The sequence below is a fragment of the Heteronotia binoei genome, chromosome 1, assembly GCF_032191835.1.
Source record: "Heteronotia binoei isolate CCM8104 ecotype False Entrance Well chromosome 1, APGP_CSIRO_Hbin_v1, whole genome shotgun sequence".
In the NCBI taxonomy this organism is placed as follows: Eukaryota; Metazoa; Chordata; class Lepidosauria; order Squamata; family Gekkonidae; genus Heteronotia; species Heteronotia binoei.
The window spans coordinates 220,529,561-220,550,314 of NC_083223.1; the positions used below are offsets into that span (position 1 = coordinate 220,529,561).

The 20,754-nt window shown below is 42.2% G+C and overlaps 1 protein-coding gene across 1 annotated transcript in view; it reads left to right on the plus strand.

Annotated features, from left to right (window-relative positions):
• TTC7A (tetratricopeptide repeat domain 7A) overlaps positions 1 to 20,754 on the plus strand; it is a 276,147-nt gene that overhangs the window by 58,655 nt on the left and 196,738 nt on the right. Inside the window, exons 9-10 of the mRNA XM_060247872.1 lie at positions 8,116 to 8,253; positions 10,533 to 10,616. Of these exons, the coding sequence (XP_060103855.1) occupies positions 8,116 to 8,253; positions 10,533 to 10,616 (222 nt within the window). The remainder of the gene's footprint in view (positions 1 to 8,115; positions 8,254 to 10,532; positions 10,617 to 20,754) is intronic.

Here is a 20,754-nt window from a genome sequence, read left to right on the forward strand (position 1 = left end):
CACAAAAACCCAGAAGAGCAGAAGTCCCTCTGTCCTGTGCTCACACATAAGGGACAATCACTGAGAAAGCCTGAGCCCAGACCATATTCATTAGACAAGGTGCATATTAAGTTTCCGGGAATGGTGAAGGGGCCACAGAATGAAGAGTTTAGCCAAGAATAAAAAAAATGCTTTAGTTAATAAGGGAAATACATATCGTCCGTATGCCTTCTTCATTGCTCAGTGTGTGCAAACCATAAATATAAATCAGGATACTAGTGCTACACTTTAATGTCTATCATCAGTGTAATACTCATCCATTGACAAGAATGCTGGAGGACAGGAGGGGGCTTGCTTTTTACAAAATGTTCAAAGTGCTCAACAGAGCATTATCATTGTAGAGAGCCAGTTTGGTGTAGTAGTTAACTGCGGTACTCTGATCTGGGAGAACTGAGTTTGATTTCTCATTCCTCCCCATGCAGCTGCTGTGTGACCTTGAGTTCTCACAGAGCTGTTCTCTCAAGAGCAGTTCTCAAAGAGCTCTCTGCCCCACCTACCTCACAGGGTGTCCATTGTGGGGAGAGGTGGAAGGACAAGTCATGTCAGACTAACCTGATCTCTTTTTTTGAGAAAGTGACTACCCTGCTGGATCAGGGGAATGCTGTAGACATAGTTTATCTTGATTTCAGTAAGGTTTTTGTTAAGGTTCCACATACTATCCTTGTTGACAAGTTGGTAAAATGTGGTTTGGATCCTGTTACCGTTAGGTGGATCAGTAACTGGCTGACAGATTGCACCCAAAGAGTGTTTGTGAATGGGTCCTCATCCACTTGGAGAAGAGTGACAAGCAGAGTGCCTCAAGGATTTGTCTTGGGGCCTGTTTTGTTCAACATCTTTATAATCGATTTGCATGAAGAAATAGAGGGAATGCTTATTAAATTTGCAGATGATACTAAATTGGCAGGGGTTGTAAATACAGTAGAAGACAGAAACAGGATCCAGGATGATCTTTGCAGGCTGGAAAACTGGGCTGAAACTAATAAAATGAATTTTAACAGAGATAAATGTAAAGTTCTGCATTTAGGTAAGAAAAATCCCATGCATGCTTATAGGATGGGGGAGACTTGTCTGGGCAGTAGTATGTGTGAAAAGTATCTAGGGGTCTTAGTGGACCATACACTAAACATGAGTCAACAGTGTGATGTGGTGGCTAAAAAGGCAAATGCAATACTGGGCTGTATTAACAGAAGTATAGTGTCCAGATCACTTTACTCTGCTCTGGTAAGACCTCACCTGGAGTATTGTGTTCAGTTTTGGGCACCACATTTTAAGAAGGATATAGACAAGCTGGAACAGGTCCAGAGGAGGGCAACAAAGATGGTGAGGGGTCTGGAGACCAAATCTTATGAGGAAAGGTTGAAGGAGTTGGGCATGTTTAGCCTGGAGAGGAGGAGAGGATATGATCACCATTTTCAAGTACTTGAAGGGCTGTCATATAGAAGATGGTGCAGAATTGTTTTCTGTGGCCCCAGAAGGTAGGACTAGAGCCAACGGGTTGATATTAAATCAAAAGAGTTTCCGGCTCAACACTAGGAAGAACTTCCTGACAGTTAGAGTGGTTCCTCAGTGGAACAGGCTTCCTCAGGAGGTGGTGGGCTCTCCTTTGGAGGTTTTTAAACAGAGGCTAAATGGCCATCTGTCAGCAATGCAGATCCTGTGAATTTTTTTTTTTGGGGGGGGGGTATTTGTGAGTTTCCTGCATTGTGCAGGAGGTTGGACTAGACCCTGGAGGTGCCTTCCAACTCTATGATTCTATGAGATCGTAATCCACCTGAGACTCCCAATGAAGGGCAGAGTATAAACCCAATCACCTCCTTCTCCTCCTTCTATCAACATCTTCCAGGAGGTGCTAAGTATTGTCTGAATACTTACCAACTTTTTTTGATTTGGTTGTAACTCTGTTTTTATATGTCACTATTCTAACTTGCTTAAATTATTGTTTTAATATGTAATTCTTTTTTGTGCTAATTGATATGTTGAGACCCGCCCCGAGCCCACTGGGGTGGGGATGGGGATATAAAATAAATAAATAAATACTGCCTGCACATACCCTCTTATGTATCTGCAGCAGTTAGAGAATTCCTTTCAAAAAATGAATACAAGCCACCTAATGATCCCTATGTGCACTGAATATACTTGCCTTTCTGAGGACCTGGAATTTTAAAAATTCCTTGAATTTGAAACTGGATATAATTTTGCTGAAAACTGCTGATATGATTGCTAAACATCTGGAGCAAATAAGCCACAGTTCCCTTTTTATTCCAGTGCAAAAAGTCTCTGTACAGCGAGCAAAAGCTTAAGTGAAGAGTCTATCTGTGCTAAGGCATCACTTTAAAATTCCTCATTTGGCCCACTGACAAATGCTCAAAATAGCTGACTCTGATGTGATGCTGATTACCAGCTTTCAGCATATGTGGGGGCTTGTTCAGTGCAGCTCTTTTCCACAAATAAATGTCGCAGCAGACTTACTGGTGCAGAAACTTTTTAATGGTGTGGTTTGCAACGTGGAAAGATTTAATTGGCAATAAGGATTGTTATATGCATTATGCCTTCTCATTGCACTTTTAATCATCCTCTTAAAGGACCACACCATGACAAAGAAGTGCCATTGATTACTGAACATGTGTAAACTCTATTTTTTTTCTATATAGGTTCTGGTGGGTTTTTTTTTTAAGTTAGGGGAATTTTAAAAAAATAAATTAGCTACACCTCTGAGAACCAGATTAGGAGCATAGGCCATAATTGGTTTTTGAATCAATTTTGTTTTCTCTATCTGCCTCAAGTCAATTGCTGAAAGCAAGTGGCTTTTGGAAAATGCATACACAAAATGGTTGCTGCTGAACACAAGATAACACTAATTAATCATCTTTGCAGGTTCTCCTCTATGCAGCTTCTCCTTGTGCTGCTGCTGTTTCAGTTTTTGACATTCTAAGAAAGCACTGGCCAAAAAAGGGTAACTTACCCTTCCTCCCAGGCCCCGTCCCACCCCATCCCACAAGAAGTGTATATTCTTGATGCAGGGATAGAACATGCATTCTCCCAATCCACAGAAACACACACACACAGGATCAAGAAATAATGAGAGATGGGAAGCATGAGTCATTCATGCTTCCTCTGACAACACATTTTTAGAACATCTGAAGTAGCCTAAGCTTGTATGTAAGTTTCTGAGTTTATAACTCTCTCACGGATCAGGATGCTGGTTGCAAATAGCTGGTCCTATATTTCCCCCCCAGACAGTTTTCCCCTCAGCACAATGTGAATGGTAGTCTGAATTAAAGCAGGACTAGGGGCTAACCTAGATGCAGGGGTGGCAGGCAGGTACATCTTTCTTTTCAGATCTCTGCTTCATTGACACATAAACCAAGGCCTGGAGACATTACTCTGACAATAGGAGCATGCAGGGGAGGGATATAGAACCCTCCTCCTGGGCCTTTATCCCTCCTGGGTGGAAATTAGAAAAGTACCCAGAAGAACAGCTTGTGGGCAGCTGAGTAACAGGAAAATTCAGCATTCCCTATTAGGGTTGCCAAGTCCAATTAAAGAAAAATCTGGGGACTTTGGGGGCGGAGCCAGGAGACTTTGGGGGTGGAGCCAGGAGACATTGGGGGTGGAGCCAGGAACAAGGATGTGACAAGCATAATTGAACTCCAAGGGAGTTCTGGCCATCACATATAAAGGGACAGCATGCCTTTTTAAATACCTTTCTTCCATAGGAAATAATTAAGGATAGGGGCACCATCTTTTGGGGCTCATAGAATTGGACCCTCTGGTCCAATCGTTTTGAAAATTGGGGGGTATTTTGGGGAGAGGCACTAGATGCTATACTAAAAATCTGGTGCCTCTACCTCAAAAAATAGCCCCCCACAGAGCCCCTAATACCCACGGATCAATTCCCTATTATTCCCTATGGGAATCGTTCTCCATAGGGAATAATAGAGTGCCCAGTAGACATTTCCCTCCCCCCCTGATGCTTTCTAAAGGGGGGAGGGCCTCCATACCAGAGAATCCCCCCTCCCTGCCCCCTCCCTCTCTCACACATACACGAACACTTACCGTACTTGGTCTTCTTCCAGCAGAATGTGCTTGCTGGGAAAACGAAAGCAAGGCTCCACAGGAAAAGAAAGGGAGGGGCCGTTCTCCATGGAAACTGTTACTTTCCCATGAAGCCCTTCCTGTTTCCTGTGCAGCCTTAAAGGGACACATTTTAAAACGGATCAGAAGCTCTACAACATGCCTAAAGGTATGTTCTCTCCCCCCCCCCCCCCGCCCCCAGATTTTTTGAGAGCGGGGGAGGAGGATGCAATTTCGGGGGTCCCCCGCCAGGGCGGGGGGGGGGGGGGTTGGGAAGCCTATTCCCTATGCCGCCATTTTATAGTTGTGTGGGAAAGAAACATCAGTGATGGTCATGTCACATTTAGTTTGGTCTTCAGCTACTCCAGTTTTACCACTAGTTTTAAACAATCTGATGAACTTTCTTCTTTGCATTATTTATTCACCTCACAGTAAAAAGATTTTAAGATTATTTGGTCCTGCTTAGTGATCTAGCGTTGCCAAATCCGTCCTTGGCAGGAGATGGGGGGAATAGGATTACCAAATCCAGGGTGGGAAACTTCAGGAGATTTGGGGGTAGAGCCTGGGTAGGACAGGGACCTCTGTGGGGTACAAAGCCATACACTCCATCCTCCAAAGCATCCATTTTCTTTACTCTGAACATAAGCAAATCTGTGGATACTTGAGTCTGAATATCAGAAACAGACATGCCAGATCTTTCTAGAAACCTGAAAAAGCTCAAAGTTTGCAGAAAGAACTGAAATCTAATAAAGAAATAATTGGGGGGGGGGGCTAACCCCCAAAATAATAGTAGTGCCTGTAGCAGTGAAATTCAAATGCCTTCTCAGTGGCTGTTGTGGAGGCTGCTACTCAAACACAGCAGTATCACCAGCCTTCAAGCAATGGCTTGTGTCAGTAAAAAACAGGAAGGGTTGGGGCCCTTCCAGGACTGTTTTGACCTTTTGACAGTGAACTTATTGGGGCCTGGCAGCAACTACCGGGTGAGTCGATCCAGAACTTTTTTTTTTTAGCAGGAATGCACAGAAACACAGTTCCACCTGACTTGGCATCAGAGAGTGTGGCCTAATATGGAAATAAGTTTCTGCTGAGCTTTTTCTACAGAAAAGTCCTGTGTGAAACAATGGTGATGTCAGGAGGTGTGGCCTAATATGCAAATGAGTTCCTGCTGGGCTTTTTCTATTAAAAACACTTGGTTGATACCACTCAACTAGCATGACTCACCCAGATCTGGCTGCTTCCTACTGTTCCACAGCAACCACCCCATGAAAGCTAGTGTGATGTAGTGGTTAGAGTGTCAGACTAGGATTTGGGATATGAAGGTTTGAATTACCACTCTGCCTTAGAAGCCCGCTACATAACCTTGGGTCAGTTATGTGTTCAGCCTAATCTACCTCACAGGGTTATTGTTAGAATAAAATCAAGGGAAATGATGTGAGCTCCTTTTGCTTTCCATTGTGGAAAAAGGTGGGACATAAATAAAGAAAATAAATGCTAAATAAAGCTGAAGGGCGGCAGAAAAAAGGTTTGATTGATAGGTGGGACAGAAGGAAGTAGGGAAAATTGAGGATATGGAAACTGCCAGGAAGAAGGAATGAGGCAATAGCGTAGGGAGGGAGTTGGAAAAGTGAGGTGCCCCCACTAAGTCCTTGCAGGTTATCCTCCATGCAGCTGAGCCCAGCGCACCTAGTGACTAGCACTGGGCAACTCTTCCAGAAATTTCCAAGAGAGGGGGCTGCCAGGGGAGGAAAACGGAGGAAAAACTGAAGAGGGGGGGGGGGGAAGGATAAAGATAGGTTAGCTGGTGGAGAAGAAAGCAGGAAAAGTAGAATGATATGCGGTTAGGGATATCTCATCTTGTTGCCTGCTAGCAGCTTGGGCACCAGCAGGAGGAAACAGGGAAGGAACATGCACTGGGGAGTGGTCCATGGTGAAATAATGTACCCAGAGCAGTTACATCACTTCTGGTAAAAATAGAAACTGATATATGGGATACAGAAGAAGATAGAAGAAGATATTGGATTTATATCCCGCCCTCCACTCCGAAGAGTCTCAGAGCGGCTCACAATCTCCTTTACCTTCCTCCCCCACAACAAACACCCTGTGAGGTGGGTGGGGCTGGAGAGGGCTCTCCCAGCAGCTGCCCTTTCAAGGACAACTTCTGCCAGAGCTATGGCTGACCCAAGGCCATTCCAGCAGGTGCAAGTGGAGGAGTGGGGAATCAAACCCGGTTCTCCCAGATAAGAGTCCGTACACTTAACCACTACACCAAACTGGCTCTCCAACACCAAACTGGCTCTCCACTAGCATTTTGCTATGGAGTTTGCCATAGAGGTTTTGCAAAATGCTAGAACATGCATCATGTCACTTCCAGTTTTTACTAGAAGTGATGTAAGTGCTCTGGCATGATGCTGAAGCACCACACAACACTCTATCTCATCATGGGTATTACCAGCTATAGCCAGGAAACCCTATACAGGGGTTTTCAAGGAAAAGAAAGAGGATATCGTGTGGGGAGAATAAGTTTCCCTTGCAAGTCCTTGAAGGTCCCCCACTAATATTTGTTTAATCCCACTTTTACCCTACTGTTCTGTCAAGGTAATAATATAGAGCACTATATTATGATGATGATTAATTATGCTTCCCTTTCCCCTCACTTGGTTTTTTTGGCCACTGTGTGACACAGAGTGTTGGACTGGATGGGCCGTTGACCTGATCCAACATGGCTTCTCTTATGTTCAGAGCTCGAACTGATATACATGAGTCTCCTTTCATTTTATTCTCACAACCCAGACTAAGACTAAGAGGAAGGATTTGAATCCTGACCACTCCAGCCCTAGTTTTATAGTCTAACTAAATTGTCTCAGGGGATAATTTATCTGCAACATCCCTGTGAAGTACATTAGGCTAAAAGAGAGTGACTGGGTCAATGCTACTTGCTGAACTAAAAGAGTGACTGATTCAAAGATAACGTGACTGAGTGGGATTTAATCCAGGTCTCCCCAGTAGAGTTGCCAGGTTCCTCCTGGCCACCAGTGGGGGATGGGGAGGTTGGGTTGCCAGCTCCAAGGTGGGAAATTCCTGGAGATTTTAGGGAAGACAGAGACCTCAGTGGGGTGCAATGCCATAGAGTCCACCCTCCAAAGCATCCATTTTCTACACGGGAACTTATTAATGTAGTCTGGAAATGAGCTGTAAATTTGGGGGATCCCCATGTCCCACCTGAAGGCTGGCATCTCTACTTCAGACTTCAGCATCCTAAACTTTACTTCACACTGGCTTCATGCTACCTCTTTAAGTAGCTCCTGAAACTGTGGCTGCCATTTTTTGGAGCTGTGTAATTTGCTGAACTTGCAGATAACTAGGAAGACAGCTACATTTTCCTATAAAAATGAGAGACAATCATGAATCTGAGGAAGTTCATAGGGAGGGCCTCCTGTAGCCATGTTGCATTGTACCACTGCCCTAATATGGACTGTTTTGTGCTATTAAATGTTGCAAAATGTCAAAATGGTGTTGTGGAGTTGCAATCACGAATAGTACAGCTGATCTTCAGAAGACGATTTGTGAGAGGCAGTTAAGAGAGTAGTATAAAATTGCAAAGGGAACATTGTGATTCTTATTGTAAGCCACATTTTCAAACCGCAGGAAACCTGGAATAGCATTTTTAAAGGGCATGCAGTTGCCATAGTAAAGTTGCAGGCAGCTGAAGTAACTCAGCACACAATTTAAGTGTGGCCTCAGGCTTTTGAAAACTCCGACCCTCTAGGCCTTTGTCATCTCCTATTCTACAGCTTCTGAGAGAGAATCCTTAAGAATTGTCTTCCAGCCTTCCTGTAAATATGTTCTGGCTTCTTGAATTAGATTCCTGCAGATGAATGTGTAGGCTGGTGCAATGCCTCACTTTGACATAAAGTGCCTGGCTGGAGACCCTTCTACGGTGGACTTGGCTCACTCTCTTCGTTACTGCTCAGTCTAATCTCTTCATTTTCAATTCATTGTCAGGCAAACCAGGAAGCAGTAATTAGCCGGGCCCCAGACCAGAAAGATGATCGAGCTGCCAGTCTGCAGGATGCGTCAGCAGTTTATGATCTCCTCAGTATCACACTGGGCAGAAGAGGGCAGTATGTCATGCTTTCTGAGGTAACTAACCCAACATTTTCTTTTTTAACAGAGACAGCACTCATAATTCTTTCAACAGAAGCCACTGTGCTTATAATATTTGTTGAAGTGTGTCCAAATGGCAATATGTTCCACTGAAACATTTATAGGAGTACACATTCAGCCTTGGGGCATGAGCAATATCTGTGACTCCATTTGAATTAGAATTCTAGGACCGTTTTCTTACATCCCACCAACAGTGTGGAAATTGCTGCAGATGGCTTACTGTTTTGCTACTAACATGAGAAGCCCAGGGCCACAAGGGAGAGCCCAAGCTACATCATCTTCCCACCGCAGCATTGTCTCCCTAAGGAAAATATCCCCTTCTCACTCAGCATGATAAAAGAAAGGATGTTCAGGCTTGGTTCACAAAGTCAAGGGAATGCAGCAGCAGAGCTACATGATGGCAGAATAGATGGTGTAATTTATTTAGAATATTCCAATGTTGCCTCTTCACAGTTCTGCTTAGGGCAGCTTATGATTAAAATCTGCAGTATAAAACACAAGCCATTGAGAAAACACAGGCCATTAAAAGCACATGCACAAGCAACATAAAAACTACACATCAAACAGAGCAGATCATTAAACTGCTGATAAAGAGAAACTCCTAATGAAAAAGCCTGAGTAAATATATGTGTTTTAATTTTGCACCTAAAAGAGAGTAAAATGCATCAAAAGGGAGGGCATTCCAAAGGCATGGTGCCACCATCGAAAATTCCCTGTCTCTAGTTTCCAGCCTCTGATCTCTCCTCTGAAAGCAGAGGCACAGAGAGTGGGGTTTGAGAGGCAGAGCTTCACTGGCTAACTGGACTGCACCACTTCAAACTGCAGCTAGTGAATCAACTTTTGGGATGCTCCCTTATGCTTGTTTTTTAAATCACTTTCTGCAAATAAAAAAACCAGCAGAGCAAGCAATGAGAAGGAGTATAACTTGCTGGGCCAGTTTTTTATTTACATGGAATTTTGAGTGCAAAGGAACATTCAAAGCTGGAATCCACTAACTGCATTCTGAAGTGCGAAACCACCCTAGATCTCTGTCATCTTATTCTCCTGTGTAAAAGAACTAGGCTGGAGATATTACCAACATGATAAACAGTGAAATCCTAAGAAAACTTCCCTGGGAATAAACCCCATTGAATATAATAGGTTTCTAAGTAGACCTGCTTAGGATTGCTTGATAAATAACCCAGCATTCTGAATATGTCGATGAAAAACCTGATCTAGTTCCCTATCTACCTAGTATAGTATAGTACAGACTATAGTATAGTACAGACTATGTTCAGGTTTCTGAGTTACAGAAAATGACAGTGAACTAAGATAATGAGACAGTTCTTTTCCCCAAACACCATGAAAATATAACTGCAGGCATTCAGACTACTTCACTTGAGTCACCCTGATTGTATGGGATATTTCTTGCACGCTTCTGACCTGAACCACCCCAGGTGGATATTTCTGTTGTAGGCTTTTTAAAAAATTACCTAATGGTGAGGATTCTGAATTCTCTTTTGGTAACCCATTTGACAAAAATTACAGTGGAATACTATAGCAACCCACCCATTCTGGTCATCTTTAGAGGCCTTGCTTCTGATGTCCCACTATCTGAGGCTAGACTATGTGCTGGTGGTAACCCCATAAAAGGGCTGTCTCAGTTGTAGGTGGCACTGAAACTTTGAAGCTCCCTCCCCAGGGAGATTCATCTGTCTCCCACTGCTATTGTCTTCCTCCAGTGGGGAAAGACTTTTTTCCCCATCTGGTGAACCTCCAGTGCACTCTTACTGGCTCTTATCCCTGGTTGTATATGTTTGTACATCTGTATGTTTTTATTGTATGAATAGACAGACAGACAGGTGGGGTAGCTGTGTTGATCTGAAGCAGCAGAACAAAGTTTGAGTCGAGTGGCACCTTTAAGACCAATAAAGTTTTATTCACAGTGAAAGCTTTCACATGTTGATCTTAAAGGCGCCACTGGACTCAAGCTTTGTTCAGATAGCTAGATAGATATAGACATAGCTACACACACACAAACATATATGTGTGTATACGTATATATGTATTTATACAACACTGTTTTAATGACTCGATGTTTGCCCCCTTGAGAACCCTGTTTGGGTGGAAAAGCAGCATATAAATGTTATACGTTTTAAGAAAGTAACTGTTTACTCAGTTCTATTTTATTTAGTGAAGCTCACTCTCGGGCACATGTTCTCAGGACATCAGCCAAAGAAATCTGATGATTCCTCTCTTCTGTTTTTCCTTATTAGTGTTTAGAACGTGCAATGAAGCTTGCATTTGGTGAATTTCACCTCTGGTATCAGTTGGCACTTTCCATGGCAGCTTGTGGCAAGGTAAGGCCCAAATCAAAGAAGGATTCCCCTTATTGAGACACAAAGGCAATGGGTAATCTGAACTATTGTTATTGCTATATGTAATTAATATTACAAATTATGATAGCTAGCCTGACTTTTTTCTGTGAATGAAAGCTACTAACAACTATGATTTATAAAGGGATGTCCCTTTTGCTGTCAGCAAACTATTCAGGGTCTGCCTTCTCACACCCATTTAAAAGAGAGCAAAGATTTGTTTTCTGCTGCTTCACCCCACGTTTTCCTTGCAGCAGCCAGCAAAGAAAGGCAGGAAGAACCTGGGACTCAGCCTGCAAGCTTCAAAGGGTGCTTCAAAGAGCCTTTGAAGCTCCCAGGCTGAAACCGAAAGAGTCTCAGCCTGGAAGTTTCAAAGAGCCTGGGAGCTGTAAGTGCCTGGGAGCTTCAAAGGGTAAGGACAGGAGGGGAGGAGGGGGGAGAAAAGAGTCCTACGGGCCTGATCAAAGCCTTGGGTGGGCCGCATCTGGCCTGCAGGCCGGGTGTTTGACACCCCTGCTTTAGATGTTGCCACTAAATCACCAGCCAGTTATAAATCTAGTAACTCAGTTAATGATATGAGTGTGATGACAAAACCCACAATTACATAATATTTATTCAATATTTTAAAATTTTTGTACAATGCCATACAACTTACTTAAAATCTGCTTAGTCCAATTATATCTCTAGCACCATACCAAGACATTTCCAGACAGTGTGGTAAGACTGATTATAGAATCGTAGAGTTGGAAGGAACCTCCAGAGTCTTCTAGCCCAATTCCCTGCACAATGCATGCACAAATACTTCCCTCCTAAGTTCATACCTCACCCCTAAGTTCTGCCTGAGTTCACAGAAATCAGTATTACTGTCAGATGGCCATCTAACCTCTGTTTAAAAACCTCCAAAGAAGGAGAGCCCACCACCTCCCAAGGAAGCCTGTTCCACTGAGGAACTGCTCTGCCAGGAAGTTCTTCCTAATATTTAGTCAAAAACTCTTCTGATTTAATTTTAACCCATTGGTTCTTGTCTGATCTTCTGGGGCCATAGAAAACAGTTCTGCACCATCTGGAATTTAAAATTGTTAAGGAATTTTCTTTTGTTGCTATATTTAAAGCCTAGGGAAGTGTGAATTTAATAGTCTTTCTTTTAGTTTTTAAGATATATTAGATGGACTTGAAATAGTGTGAGTTTGTGTGTGTGTTTAATAATAATAATAATAAGAATTCTTTTTATTTATATCCCGCCCTCCCTGCCGAGGCAGGCTCAGGGCGGCTATGTGTAAATACATGCAAAAAAAGCTATTTTTGAAAAAAAGCTATTTTTTCTGACCCTGTTTGGCTTCCAAGATCTGATGGAATTGGGCTAGTTGAAGGAGGATAGGGAAATGGCTGAGAAGCTGAATGCTTTTTTTGCATTGTGTAAATGTCTGACTTCAATACCGGGAAAGTTGGTAGAAACCATTATGTGTAAATACATGCAGACATTAATTCATTAGCTTCTTATTAAGATTTGGGACCAAACTCGAGATAATGGAGGAAGATCTATGACTGGATCTCAAGGGTTTTCAATTTAGAATCTACCATGGGGAGTGAGAGATGGTATCGGAATAATAGCTGGGAATCTTATATGATGATTGCTGTTTATTGCTTTTTTTCAGTTTGCTATTTGTATTTCAGTGTTATTAATATTGTAAGATGCCCTGAGCACTTGGTAGAAGGGAGGGGATTTAAATGAAATAATTTTTAGGAACATTCAACCACCCAAAGTTAACTAAACAACCAAAATAGTGTGTTATTGTATTTATGTCGTTGTTTACTGATTTTATTACCTGTTTATTGTTATACCATGATATTATATCATGCTTTGTAAGCCGCCCTGAGCCTGCCTTGGCGGGAAGGGCGGGGTATAAATAAAAAATTATTATTATTAACAGTAGTGCTCATTAATAATACAGAGACGATATCTTACGAAACAAGTACAGTTATCATTACCATCAATTGCAACATGGTTATGATATCAGTTGTAAATCATGAGAACCAAGGTAGATACTTGTTTCATGCCCCTTCATCAGCCTATTGTATATCTATAAGTAATTTTAATGTTGGTGATGGAAAATGCTGTCAACTCACAGCCAACTTATGGTGACCCCCATAAGGTTTTTATGTTAAGAGACTAACAGGTTGTTTACCACTGCCTTCCTTTGTGTAGCAACCCTGGACCTTCTTGGTGGTCTCCCATCCAAGTACTTATTAAGTCTGACCCTGTTTGGCTTCCAAGATCTGATGGAATTGGGCTAGTTGAAGGAGGATAGGGAAATGGCTGAGAAGCTGAATGCTTTTTTTGCCTCCATCTTCATTGTGGAAGTTGAGAAGTGTTCGCCCACTCCAGAACCACTTATTTTGGAAGGGATGTTGAAAGACCTGAGTCAGATTGAGGTGACAAGAGAGGCGGTCCTACAACTGATAGACGAATTAAAATCTAATAAGTCACCAGGTCCGGATGGCATACATCCAAGAGTTCTGAAAGAACTCAAAGTTGAACTTGTGCATCTCCTGACAAAAATATGTAATCTTTCATTGAAATCTGCCTCCATTCCTGAGGATTGGAAGGTAGCAAATGTCACCCCCATCTTTAAAAAGGGTTCCAGAGGAGATCCGGGAAATTACAGGCCAGTCAGTCTGACTTCAATACCGGGAAAATTGGTAGAAACCATTATCAAGGACAGAATGAGTAGGCACATTGATGAACACGGGTTATTGAGGAAGACTCAGCATGGGTTCTGTAAGGGAAGATCTTGCCTCACTAACCTGTTACATTTCTTTGAGGGGGTGAACAAACATGTGGACAAAGGAGACCCGATAGATGTTGTTTACCTTGACTTCCAGAAAGCTTTTGTTAAAGTTCCTCATCAAAGGCTCCTTAGTAAGCTCGAGAGTCATGGAGTAAAAGGACAGGTCCTCTTGTGGATCAAAAACTGGCTAATTAATAGGAAGCAGAGAGTGAGTATAAATGGGCAGTCTTCGCAGTGGAGAACGGTAAGCAGTGGGGTGCTGCAGGGCTCAGTACTGGGTCCCATGCTCTTTAACTTCTTCATTAATGATCTGGAGTTGGGAGTAAGAAGTGAAGTGGCCAAGTTTGCAGATGACACAAAATTGTTCAGGGTGAGAACCAGAGAGGATTGTGAGGCACTCCAAAGGGATCTGTTGAGGCTGGGTGAGTGGGTGTCAACGTGGCAGATGAGGTTCATTGTGGCCAAGTGCAAAGTAATGCACATTGGGGCCAAGAATCCCAGCTACAAATACAAGTTGATGGGGTGTGAACTGGCAGAGACTGACCAAGAGAGAGATCTTGGGATTGTGGTAGATAACTTACTGAAAATGTCAAGACAGTGTGCGATTGCAATAAAAAAGGCCAACGCCATGCTGGGAATTATTAGGAAGGGAATTGAAAACAAATCAGCCAGTATCATAATGCCCCTGTATAAATCGATGGTGCGGTCTCAGTTAGTACTGTGTGCAATTCTGGTCACCGCACCTCAAAAAGGATATTATAGCACTGGAAAAAGTGCAGAAAAGGGCAACTAGAATGATTAAAGGTTTGGAACACTTTCCTTATGAAGAAAGGTTAAAACGCTTGGGGCTCTTTAGTTTGGAGAAACGTCGATTGCGGGGTGACATGATAGAGGTTTACAAGATAATGCGTGGGATGGAGAAAGTGGAGAAAGAAGTACTTTTTTCCCTTTCTCACAATGCAAGATCTTGTGGGCATTCAATGAGATTGCTGAGCGGTTAGGTTAAAACGGATAAAAGGAGGTACTTCTTCACCCAAACGGTGATTAGCATGTGGAATTCACTGCCACAGGAGGTGATGGTGACTACAAGCATAGCCAGCTTCAAAAGGGGGTTAGATAAAAATATGGAGCAGAGGTTTATCTGTGGCTATTAGCCACAGTGTGTGTGTGTATGTGTGTGTGTATATATATATATAAAAATATTGGCCATTGTGTGACACAGAGTGTTGGATTGGATGGGCCATTGGCCTTATCCAACATGGCTTCTCTTATGTTCTTAGCCTAGGCCTTCCAAGTCAGGACAGTTTTAATATTAGTCTTCAATACTGTTTGTTACTGAGAGATTCTTTATTGATGTAAGATATGGATGCCAGCTTCCAGGTGGGATCTGGGGAATCCCATGGAATTATAGTTCATCTCCAGACTACATAAATAAGTTCCTGTGTAGAAAATGACTGCTTTGGAGGGTGGACTCTATGGCATTGTACCCCACTGATGTCCCTGTCCTCCTCAGGCTCCATCCCCAAATCTCTAGAAGCTTCCCAACCTGGAGCTGGCAACCCTACCATCCATCGCACCACCAGTGGTCAGTGAGGACCTGGCAATCCATCATTATGCATAATATTTTTCTTGGGATCTATTTATGAACATAAGCTAGGATTACTTATATGGCATGCACAATTGGTACATATCACTTTCACATGAATAATTTTTTTAAAATTGCTACATGTTTCTTTGGTTTTTCCCCACTGGTATGTAGCTGGATCCAGTTACTTCCCTGCATAAGTAAATCTAAAAATATATATTTGACATTTTTGATTTTCAGGGAGATGTAGGTGCTTCCTAGATCTTGATATTTTGAGATCTTTCTCACCTTCAGTTTTTACTGCAATAATCTGATGAAAATATATAAATTGAAGTCTATATTCTCTACAAGCTTTTCTGCAATAGTCTTATGAGAGCATATGAAACAAGTAGCTGCAGTCTCAGGATTAAAAACCGGTATTGTAACCATGTTGTAATTGATATAATCATAATTTGTTCTAAAGATACATCCTTTCATTAATTAATATTATTGTTAATGTATTGTTTTTAACATTCTTTGGCTATTTGTTGTGTGGTTTATTTAATTAAAAAAAAAATAAATTTCAATCAAGAAAGTGGCAGGGAGTCCTGGCCTGATAGCCCAGGCAAGCCTGATCTTGTCAGATCCCAGAAGCTAAGCAGGGCTGACCCTGGCAAGTGCTTGGAAGGGAGATATCCAAGGAATACCAGGGCTGCGGTGCAGAGGAAGGCTTTATCAAGCCACTTCTCTGAATGACCACCGTGCCCCAGTAGGAGTTGCCAGAAGTCGCCATTACTTCCACGTGTGCATGCACACACACAAAATTTTTTACAAAAAATACCAAAAGAAAAAAAAAGGAAGCGACAGGGAGGGAACAGGATGAAACTGATCTCCCTTCCTATTGCAATTTCATTCTGATACATGCCCTCCCTCCAGCAGCTATTAATAAATGATAGGACATTCACAGTGCAAACCTAAAAACACTTACACCCCTTTTTACCACAATGGATTTAGATGGGCATAACTTTGCTTAGGATGTCACTGTCAATCATGGTCACTTATTGCCTGTCTTATTTTTTTCTTGGCCACTTAAGTTTTGTTGTGAAGTTACTAATGTATATAGATCTTGGAATTCAAGGTTGTATAACTCTCTGATTTCATTACGCCCATCATAAGGTGATTTCATTAAGCCCATCATGAGGTGGTGTCATCACTTTTTTATAGTAGTGAATTTTTATAGTAGTGAATTCCCTCCTCTGTGGCTTATTCTTTGACATGCTCTTTTAGTTGTATAAAGTGTATTACATCCAAATTCACATGCACACATGTATTTAAAGAATTGGGGGTGGGGGAGCTGGAATGCCATAACCGTAAATCTTCTGGAAGTAGCTAGAGGTTTGCAAATTGATGCCAGATGTGTAAAGACCCTGAGCCTTGGGCATAAGAAACTTCCTTTCCCTTTACTTGCTTATTTATGCAGTATTTTGTTTCTACTCCCAAATCTTTCATGTCATATCCACTGCCATTCCTTCATCTCATTAATGGAAGGGGTGGGAACATGTAGCCTACAACTTTTATCATGCTCTGCAACTCAGTGAGATGGGACTGGGACCAGTAATGAGGGAGAGATGGTGAGGAAGCAGGATGGTCTCTCTAGACCACTGGGTGCACTTGGAGTTTTAGGCAAAAGATTACTTTTCACCTGTCTCTTGGTCACAGCCAGTTCCTGACATTGTTTCTAAGATATGAGATCCTACATCCTGAGATTTTTGTTTCAGACCTGTAGTACTTGATAATGTGACTCAAAAATGTGTGGTATGATGGATACATAGTTTGACAAGCCTTTCTGTTGCCCCAAGAGTCTTCAGATCTTTGATAATAATATATTTTAAATGTAACCAGAGGACCTGCTCCAGCATTAATCCCATCCTGCCTCCTGTTCTTGATACTGCCCTCTGCTATGGTTAACTTCCATTTCACAAAAGCTCTGCCCTCCTAATACAGAGACACTGAAAAGACTTAATTGTACCAGTTTTTTCTTGCTGGTCAGCACGTTTATGCAATGCAAAGCAAGTTCCATACAAGGATGTGTTTATATTCATAAGTAAACACCCAAAGAAATTCTCCCAAACTGTGCCCCTAATAATTCCCCTGTTGAATGGTCAGCCATCTGTGATTCATGGTGCCCTTGTAACAAATGAATTGGGTCTCAGTGCAATCTATATTAGCATTTGTGAATGTTGAATGCATGGTAGTTATCTTGGGTTGATTAACACACACAGCAATAAGACAGGAATGTGATGGGGTGTGTGTAAAACGCTTTTGATTGGTGTACAAATGCAGGTAGCACTTTAATCTCCCTGACTGACTCTTGAAGTATTTTTTCTAGGTAGCACAAGGGAGCAAGGGGTGGGGGGTGGGGCTTTGCAAATAGCTGCTCTACTCTCAGGGACACCTTGGTTACTCTGTGTGGGCGAGAGAATCAAATGGCTCCCAGCTGATGTTTGCTGTTCCGCTGCAATTCTGGCAGGGCATCAGGCAGAGAATGTACAGCAAGGCTCCTTTGCAAACCGTTGCCGCTGTTTTATTTCCCTTTCAGCTTCTTGCCTTTAAAAGTCAGTGTTGCACAGAGACGGGGAGCTCCAGGACAATTTAATAAGGCATGTGACATGTGCCTTGGCATTCAGAGTTTGTAACTAGGTTGTTGTTAGTGTGTGAGAGAGTGGTTTAAATTGTAAGCTGCTTCCTACCCAATGCAGTATAAACAAAATGTGTAGTGTAAGGGCTAGAATGGTAGTCCTGGCCTAGGGAAAGCTGGGTTCATGTCTCCCTCCTCAGCCTTTAGACAGTTACTGTATCTCAGCCAAGCCTGTTATGTCTGTTACCAGGATAGAAGAAGGAGCGATTGGGGGGTGGGGGGTGGGATCATGCTCTGAGCTGTTTGGAGAAAGGGGAGAATGCAAATGCAATGAACTAAGAAGGAAGATATCCATAATCACAAATGCTCAGTATTTAGATTTTAAAAGGCAACAGCCATGCAACAACAACAGAAAAACACAGTATAGTGATTGTTGTAGCAAACTTAATTTTTAACCTGGCAATTTTTCTGCTTGCATAGAGTGGTACAAATCCTTCCAGAAAGTTATGGGGAACACTATTTCAATATATCTGATGTGCAGTTCCATGGCAGCAAGAAGTGGATTTGATTTGGGATGCTTCTTCTATTGCTCTCCTTGCAAAAGCTTAGCCTGGTTGCTAAGTAACATACTTAAAAAAAGAGCACATTCGTCTTTTCATTGCAGTCAGGAGCCTTGGGAGATGCAAGGGCCTTAGATGACTCCTTAAATAGCATAAACAGGGAAAGGAAGTTAAAACATTGTACATCCCGCGGTTCAAGATTTGGTTTCAAAGGTCAGCCATCTAGAGGACATTCAGTTGTTTGATTTCTTTGGCTGGAAAGCAGCAAGGGGGGGGGTGAGATACAGAAAAATGTAGGCCTTGAAGACAGGGCAGCTCATGGAAATTTCCAGATATTCCTCAAAATTCAGCAGAATCATAGTAAAATGACTAAAGCTGTACTTGGATAACAGCCAGTGGCTCAAACAACTGGACTATCATTCTAAATACAGTTTTATGTTAGATTCTATAATACCTGTCATTTCAGACAATTATTTTAATGATGAGGATAAAACAGACCGACAGCAGCTTCTCCCATGCCCATGGCAACTTCTATTAGCCAGGTACAGGGACAATTATATATCAGCAGAAGTGCCCCAAACTGAGAGGCCCCAAATTCAGAACTGGAATAGACAATGGATATCAATGTCCCTGAATTTAAATGAATATGTACTTACTTTGAGTTTGGAAGGTAGCCAACAAAGGACACAAAAATCTGTGTTCTGAAGTAGTGAGCTTTCAAGGGTTTGTTTGCAGAGGATCTTATACTTCAAAGTCTAGCTCTGTCTGTCATCCTTGCCTGCTCCAATATGCATCACTAATTTTGGCAGGGCAGCAAAACAGGACCACTCACAAGGCACAGGGCACTTCCCTATGTTACAAAATAAGCCTGCAAATTAAAGAAGGGCAAACTGAGTGTTAGTTACACACACAAAACTGAGGTGGGAGGGAAAATTTTGCAGCTGAAGCACCTAAGAACTTTCAGTGTTATTGAGGGGGTTGATTTGAGTCTGAGGGAGATTATCCAATTATTTATCCTCCTGTGAATCTCCATCTGGGTGTATACATTTCTAAATAAGCTGATATCATAAAAATACTGTAAATTTTCAGTCTTCTGTATGAGGAAACTGGTTCTACAAGAAGGTGCTTCTTTGAAGCATTCAACTCATTAAGAAAATGTGGAGCAATGCAACAGTGAATTTGAAATCAGGGACAGTACAGATAGGAAGATCTGCTGCTCAAAACTGAGGAGACGGAAAGGGATGACAACCCTTTAAGGAAACATCCCCTCCAGTTGTGAGGTTTAAGAAGAAATAATGTGCTGGAGAGAGGGGCCATTGGGAAAGGAAAAAGTCTCGGTGTGGGTTATCACTGACTGGAAAAAGGGAATGTGTGAATAAATCTCACGAGCAAGTGAATATAGGCTGTGGATTGCTTTATTTCCAGACAAAAACTATGTGCAAATATGGAACAGTGGATCATATCAGTTATAATGTTCAGCCAACCGTGGATTGGTGCCTCAGTCATAGTTTATAGCCTGATGTGTGTTCTGATGTACAAGCAGAGTTCTTCATGTGCTGCCTCCTCACACATTCCAGTGGTAGGCCAGTTCATACATACATACATACACACACATTCCTGTTTCACACAGAACTGGTAATTCCATCTAAGTGAATAATGTAGTTCTTACTGGCTGGGAGATTTTTTGAGTCTACTGCATGATAATATTTTAGGGTTCATCCATTTAAGAAATTCCCCTCTTCCTAATTTAGCATTTCAGAGGGGGAAATTCAGGGGAAATTCCCCCTAACATATGTATAATGGGTGGAAATATTATATCAACATTAAACCTTGACATTTAGGATAACTTGAGGCCTAATTATGTATTATATCATCCTCCTTGGTCCGGCATAAGGACTTACAGTCAGATGTGCCTTGCAAGTTCTGTGCTTGGAACTGAATTCCCAGGCAGGCAGGGGCTTGATTCAGATCATAACTGCAGCACATATGTTCTGCAGCATCCCCATATGTTCCCAACTGCATCCCCAACTGCAGCATCCCCATATGTTCCCCAGAGAGCACTGAGATCTAGCTCTCAAAATCTTTTTAAAATCCCTGGGCCAAGAGAGGCTAGACTGAAGACAACCAGGGAGCAAGCCTTTTCAGCAATGGCCCCTCGATGGTGGAACCAACTTCCAGAGATGGTGCGAGCCCTGCGGGACCTGAATCAATTCCGCAGGGCTTGCAAAACCTTTCTCTTTCAGCTTGCTTTTAAGTTAGAACCTGGCTAAACCAACCTGTAACCATTTAGTCATCTTATGCATGATTGTGATCTATAGTACCTGTTTTATCCATTTTAATTAACTTATGTAGTTGAATTGTATTTTTAAAACTCCTGTTTACATTGTATTTTATCCAAATCATGGTATTCCATGTCTGTGAGCCGCCCTGAGCCCGCCTTTGGCGGGGGAGGGCGGGATAGAGAAATAAATTTACTTTACTTTACTTACTTACACATGTGAAAAAGGGGTTTAAACCTTCTCATCCCCCATGCTATTTTCCCTATCTAGAATGGCCCCAGGGAGCTACTATT